Raw genomic sequence first — 7,500 nt, 5'->3', positions numbered from 1 at the left:
TTATCGGGATCCTGAGTAAAGTCTACCCCACTTACTTTCTGAGAAAAAAAGTAGAAGAGGATTTTACTCCTATGTATTTTTGTAGAGTAAATTTAGTTTATCCAGTCTAAGATGTGGAATTGGGGTTGTTTTATTTTTTTGAAATCAACCGATTAATTCTTTGTTTTCGAGGAGTTGGAGTGAAAAAGTGGAGTAAAACTAAACGCAGCAAAATGTACGCCTCTTATTTAGTACTCCACTAATTAAGAGTAAAGTATACTCCCCTCCAAGTCAACAGTTTTACAGGATTAAAATCCTGTTAATGAAGGTCAATGAAAGCCGGTATCTTTCCACATTTTAGTGAGGGTTAATACGATGAGGTCGCTCTGAATCTTGCTGGTTTTTTCGTTTTTAATTGGACGACGCGGTAAGAAAAAAAGATCGTTATCCTCCGCCTTATTGGATAACACACTAGAGAACAGACTGGAAACTAGTGAGCCGTTTTGGTCAGCAGTCACCGGTGCAGCCTTCACTGATTTCGGCGGGTCTTTCGGCGGTTTTACTCGAGTTTGAATCAACGATCACAATTTGTGCTGACGAGTTTTTCGTTTGTTTACTCTTTAAATGCTGATCCAAAGCAAGGAAATGCTTACAACAACTCAAGCAAAAAGGTAAGCGTTAACTGAACTATGAGCAGAACTATGGGCCTTAGGCCCGATTCAGACACTGCGTACTTTTCATGAGCCGAACTTAATTCGAGTTCGACCGACACAAATTAACAAAAGTACGCCTGTTGATTCAGAAGTCGAGCTTAACTGGCCCCTCCAAAGCAGTTCCAAAGCCATTACCAAGAAAACCAATTGATTTTGTCAGCGATTTTCATGTAGAAGGCAAAACATGGTTTATGCATGATCATGAAGTTCGGCACATGAAACGTTCGACGTCTGAAATCAAAGCCGATCCACGGCCAAGCTAAAGCCGAATTCCCGTCTAGGCCAGGCGAAAAGAACGCCTGAGCCATTCCAAATTAAAATAGCCGTTCTTAATTGATTCAAACGTCAAACTTTTCATGTATTAAGTTCGGCTCATGAAAAGTGTGGCGTCTGAATCGGGCTTATTGTCTTCAAAAATGTCAATTTAATGTAAGCTTATGTAGAATTCAAACCTTTTACATCCACCTTCAAGTCCCAAATTTGTCAGACAACGATATTTAATTTGGCTTAAGTGCTTTAACAAAATGGTATGTATTTCACAAGAGTAATGAAGCTTTAGATCAAATGGTTAAGCAAATTATTTGGTATTAGAGTGCTCTCACTGCAAATTACATGATGACAGAAAGCAGAAAGCTTCAGCTGTCATTTAAACTATTGTACTCATTGCAAATAGTATGTTAATGCCTGCATGAGATTGTTATTATTATTGGCGTTTAAAGAAAAGAAAGCCAAAGTTTGACGAGTCTGCTTTTCAAACACTTACATTATAACAGAAGTGACAGTGTCTGACACTTGCAGAGTGCAGACCCCAAACCACAGGCGGCCCAGAGTCGGAAGGTAAACAATTATAAGGATTTGTATGGGAATCTCGATAACAGACTGAAAAAGATATTTACCCACAAAAGTTCTCAATAAAAAAGCCGTACTTTATTGTCATGGTGAATTTCTTGCTTTTTGTGTGGTTTTTTGCCTGATTGAATGCGATTTAAGCGACTTCTCAAATTCCCGACTCGTCACTCTTCCCTAAATAAAGGAAAGGCTGGCAACTCATTTCTAACTTACCTCAGATCTCGCCGAAAAAATTCACACTTCCCCGGCATCAGTCACGCTCAAACTCCGGCGATGGCTACGCGGATAAATTTACTTCTCCTTGACCAAGTTTCAAGGTCCAGCGAGTATCCATTGCTGAGAAACTGCGAAAAATATTCAAATTTTCAAACTCCTTCGAGGCTCGCTAACAACCAATTTTGACACGGCTGGTCAACGGTTCACCGAGCCTCCATACGGTGAGCGCAAACCTACGCAAGTGTACCCATAGTTGGGCAGAGCAAAACAAATCCCAGACTCGTCCCCAAATACCTGCCTGGGGTCATGTTCGAGTTTCTAAATCGGCGAACGATATTAATAGTTCCACACTGAAACCTTAAACACAGCTCCCATCGCTTTGGTTGCCCCACCGCATGTTATAAATCCGGATTTTCATCGAACTCCGTAAGTACTGAAGCTGTTTGGATGGAGTTTGAAACGCGGTCGAAGGTATTTACTAGTGTATGAAATACAATCCTGTTTTTCATCCGTCAACAACTCACATTATGATGACTGCAGAAGAAATATTCATATGGAAAGGTCGCTGCACCTTTTCAGCCTTTTGGACACATTTTTCTGTTGAGAGTCCAGGCAAAATGCCATCGTTGAAATCATCTGTCCTTTGTTTTTGCGCTTCCAGTTGCGTTGAAATGTTCAAAATTATTTCTCACACCGGTGCATCAAGCGATATCGATCGAAAACCAACAATTATTACTCGGAATACCTGAAAGGTATCCGAGTTTCAATCTCGCTTGTCTGTTTTTTGGACAGTAGAAATTACGGTGTGGTGATTTCTTTGGCTCAAAGCAATTCACTTAACAAAACTATACTTTTTCCAACAACAAAAAAAAAAAACAGCCGTGGTGTCGAGTGTCATCGGACGAGGGGATTTTTGCACGCGCGAGGCTTCAAACAGCTTCAGTACTTCCTGGAGTTCGATGAAAATCCGGATTTATAACATGCGGTGGGGCAACCAAAGCGATGGGAGCTGTGTTTAAGGTTTCAGTGTGGAACTATTAATATCGTTCGCCGATTTAGAAACTCGAACATGACCCCAGGCAGGTATTTGGGGACGAGTCTGGGATTTGTTTTGCTCTGCCCAACTATGGGTACACTTGCGTAGGTTTGCGCTCACCGTATGGAGGCTCGGTGAACCGTTGACCAGCTGTGTCAAAATTGGTTGTTAGCGAGCCTCGAAGGAGTTTGAAAATTTGAATATTTTTCGCAGTTTCTCAGCAATGGATACTCGCTGGACCTTGAAACTTGGTCAAGGGGAAGTAAATTTATCCGTGTAGCCATCGCCGGAGTTTGAGCGTGACTGATGCCGGGGAAGTGTGAATTTTTTAGGGCGAGATCTGAGGTAAGTTAGAAATGAGTTGCCAGCCTTTCCTTTATTTAGGGAAGAGTGACGAGTCGGGAATTTGAGAAGTCGCTTAAATCGCATTCAATCAGGCAAAAAACCACACAAAAAGCAAGAAATTCATCATGACAATAAAATACGGCTTTTTTATTGAGAACTTTTGCGGGTAAATATCTTTTTCAGTCTGTTATCGAGATTCCCATACAAATCCTTATAATTGTTTACCTTCCGACTCTGGGCCGCCTGTGCCCAAACTAACCGTAACTCACAGTTATTGAAAGCTAAACGTTTTATTTTAAAATGGGTCTTTAAAATCGCTATTTGTAGGCAGTTTGCAGTTGTCATACACCTTAGAAATGATCAGCTTCATTATTACCAGCATTTTTTTTTTTAGACAAGTCATGTGATATTGAGTGTTCTTATCTGGATGAAATTCTTATGACATCTTTTATCTGTAAGTAGCAGTAATAATTTTTGTTTGGAATGTGACTGAGATTATGAATTATTTTTTCCAAGAAAACTGAAACTTTTCACTATATTTACATGTATTTGTTGATTTACAGTTCAAATTGGAGGTGGGTACAGCTGGGAATTGGTTCATTAAAAGATTGCTGGGAAGTTTGGGCAGAGAGTTGGTTACAGAAAGTGCTGAGGCAAGCCAAGAAGATGCCTTCTTCTTGCAACATACAGTACATACCACTACATGTATCATCTATGGAAAAGGAATTGGAGGAAACCCCAGATAAAAGAAAAGGTTGGTGCCATGAAAAAACTCCTTTGAGGCATGTTTCTGTAAAAAAGCTGTAATGCAGTCAAACAGCTGAAAGTCTGAAAGACTTAGAAGCTGATTGTTGCTTTTAAACAAGTGATGCATATATATGTTTACAATATGCGGAAACATGCGTTGATTATGCGGAAATTACACCGGATTATGCGGAAACTTAAACAAGTTATAAAAAATAATAATTAGGCCCGTCCAATGTATTTACATGCTTACGTAAATCCGTAATCGAAATTGCAACCAATACAATCGCATTTGTGACTGAATTTTTGCCCTTTGTGATTAAATTACATGGAGGAGTCATCAATTTGCGACCAGCTTTCACCGTTGAAATAAAAGGGTTAGCAGTTGGGATTTTCCCGCAACTTTGGGTAAAATAAATAAAGCGCGATAAAAAAAATTATTTTTTTTCTCATCATGAATTTTGTTTCAATTTGGAGATAATGGAGCAAAATTTGTAATACCTTTGGAGCGCGATCCATTCCCTCGATCATTGACTTAAAGTGCGTTTGATTCACCGTATTCCGGAATAAGAATACGTGAAGTGATGAATTCAAAACGGTATGTCTGGCGTTTTGAAGCAACAAGGATAATAAAAAGATATTTTAAAATAGCATTTTAGCAGTGTGTTCGACATTTTTAATGTGAATCTCCGTAAAAACGAAGGATTTCTAACTTGTATTCCATGTAATCCTATTCCGGAATACGGTCAATCGAACGCGCCCTTAGTTTCTTATCAGTTACGTCATTTGCTGAAGTGTAACTGTTTTTCTTCTCGTCCAATGGAAAGCATTGTAGGAACAAAAACTAGTGTCCAGGCTCATTGGCGAAAAAATGCGCGGAAACTGCTTACGATCTTTCTTACGAACTTTCATCTTGCGAACGAAATGGTGTGTTTTCTTCAATGTTCAGGAAAATAAGCGTTTTCAAAACAGTCAATTTCTTCGGCTTTTATGTTTTTGAGGAGGATGTTAAGGAGCTGCTTTATCACTAATATCAGATATATTTCTTCTGTTTTTTGCGGAAAATATCGGAATTATGCGGAAGATGCGGATTTCAGTGAATATGCGGATCCGCATCGCCGCATCCTGTCAGATGCCATACTCAATGAATCAAGAACAATGTTACAGATATAATCTCATGCAAGTACCGGTATTACATGTGGTTCCATTTATTTGGTACACCAAAATGGGTGGCTGGTGTCTTTTGTTTCTCAGGATTAGGGATGTATTAGATTTGTGCTCTCTTCCTATTTTGTTAGAATATTGTCGAATGATCTTAATTTTGGAAGGGGTGATACTAATCATTATTCTCTTTAATTACTTTTAAGGATGATGAGTCAATCAATGGAGAGGTTCTAAAAAACAACATTTGCAAGGATTGTTGCTTCTGGCACACTAATTGAACTAGAGAGACATTTACCTTGTGGCAGAAAGCAAGGTTTTGTTAAAACTTTCATTTGCTGTAATTGTTTTGCTGGGAGCATACTTAATTATCAGCTTAATCTCAGGGGTTTTTTTCTTTCTTTTTGAAACAAAAAGTTTTTACTTTTTTCTTAATGTAAATTATCAGCTGATCGACGTGGTGGGAATCGGTTGAGATTTCACATTCGATCATCAGAAATAATCAGATTGCCCCAACCGATCGATCATCGATTATAATCGGAAAAAAATCTACCAATAAGCATTCCACATATTTTTCATCTAAATAGAAGTCAAAGTGGGCCCTTCCTTCACTTGATGAAAACCAAAATATTCCCACACTTTTGACCTGGCGTTTCCAGGATAGCGAAAGATCTCCAACTCGTCCATTTTAGCCGCCATGTTGGACTCGTCAGCAACATGTAAGCGAGGCATGTCTGAGAGAGGACACTGGGAATTGGGAGAGATTGGGGAGAGCGAAACAAACATTTTCAAGCCAAAACGAACAATTGTTCATCTTGGATCAGAGGTGACATTATCTTCCTCTGGTGATTTGTAAATACATTTGAGATCTATTTCAAAACTTATTTTGGACGGTAGTGATACTACAAACGCGAAACAGTGAGCTTGTAATTTATGTTTTGGTTCAGTTGTTTACGAAATACAAAGCGGCTTAGCATGCCACATCTTTCAAATAAGCGTGAGGTATTTGAAGTGACAACAACACAGCGAACAGGGTACCGCCAGGTAAACACAGTCAATCTTAGATTATATCTGCTGTTGTGACTTAGAAGTTAGAGTCCATGAAAAAAGACAACTCACACAGAGATTAAACGAACATTTTTATGATTTCCCCAACTTTTATTTGTCCCCAATAAATTTTTAATTTTTCGGCGACAATCGATTATGAAAAAAGCAAAATCGATTGTCGCGTCGCTTGAACTTTTCGATCAATAGTGTAGAACTTTTGTACGGTCAACTCCTTCATCCACCTGGATTTTGTACGGTCAACTCCTTCATCCACCTGGATTTTAGTTGTATCTACACTCGTGCTCATCGTCAAGTTCTCTATAGAGCTTTTAGTCAAGACTAGCATTGGTGTGCAAACCAAAGTAAGTTTTACTATTTTCTTGATTTTAGTTTTTTCCAGTATTTAGTTTCGGTTTAAGTTTAAGTTTTGCTTGCCTTAGTCTATTAATATATTTGCTTTGGTATCTAGTTTTCAATCAGTTTTTTAATCGTTAGTACTCAGCATGGATTTATTGATCAATCTACACTGATGTGATCATTGTCAAGTTTCTGTCATCGTATTCTATAGATTGTTGATCAGCTCGTTTGATCTCATTTCTTGTTGTATTTCATTGATGTGCTATTTGAAATTATTAACGTTTACCTTAGCCTTCTATATACCTTTGGTTACCTTTATAGGTAGTTAGCTAAAATTAGTTTCTGTTTTGCTTTTATCGCCTTTCAGTTCGAACCGACTTTCATCGTCCTTACGACGTTGTGATCTACCTCTCAACTCTGCGACCTTTGGTCCGTCGTCTTAATTGCAAGGCTGTACCACTAGGAACTTTGAGCATTTCTGTTCAATAAACCTTCACGCTATTGCTTTAATTCGTCGTGTTCGTCCTTAACGCTGCGCACCGTGTTATTACGTAATTTGCTTGGTTCATGTTCTCCTCCTTCCACCGAGTAAATTTACATTTATTTTTTTCACATTGTACGGAAAAAAGATTGTGGCTTCTTATTGATAATAAACAGGGAGAATATTAAAAGGAAACTTATAATAATTAAGCAGAAGATTTACATTTGATTGGATATCTGTGATCATTAGAAAATCATAATGCTTGGTTTGTTACCTTCATCTGTGATCATTAGCCAATCATAATGCTTGGTTTGTTACCTTCAGTGTTTTTTTACTGAATGACCGTTACCCAAAAACTGCATTTCTCTTAGCCAATGACAAACTATCCTAATGTTCTAATTGTCGTTTTCTTTCTTCACGTAGATGACCAATGACCAAAACGGAACAGTTACTCCAACTTTAGAGCCCTTCTCTTCATCAGAGTGCATTATCTGGCTGACAGTACTTAACATCGTAGCTGTTGCTATAGTGACCATGAATGCCCTTACAATCATTATCTACCTGAAAGAGCG

General features: G+C 38.5%; 1 protein-coding gene and 1 long non-coding RNA gene across 2 annotated transcripts in view; both read left to right on the top strand.

Annotated features, from left to right (window-relative positions):
* LOC138017719 (QRFP-like peptide receptor) overlaps positions 1-7,500 on the top strand; it is a 12,688-nt gene that overhangs the window by 4,401 nt on the left and 787 nt on the right. Inside the window, exon 2 of the mRNA XM_068864726.1 lies at positions 7,352-7,500. This exon is cut by the window's right edge and continues 787 nt beyond it. Coding sequence (XP_068720827.1) covers positions 7,352-7,500 — 149 coding nt within the window. The remainder of the gene's footprint in view (positions 1-7,351) is intronic.
* Positions 527-5,283, top strand: LOC138015823 (uncharacterized). The gene is made up of 3 exons (XR_011125648.1): positions 527-650; positions 3,702-3,892; positions 5,250-5,283. It is a non-coding gene; the product is annotated as an uncharacterized lncRNA (long non-coding RNA).

The sequence above is a fragment of the Montipora capricornis genome, chromosome 9 (assembly GCF_036669925.1).
Source record: "Montipora capricornis isolate CH-2021 chromosome 9, ASM3666992v2, whole genome shotgun sequence".
NCBI lineage: Eukaryota > Metazoa > Cnidaria > Anthozoa > Scleractinia > Acroporidae > Montipora > Montipora capricornis.
This window is presented reverse-complemented; position numbering and strand designations above follow the sequence as displayed.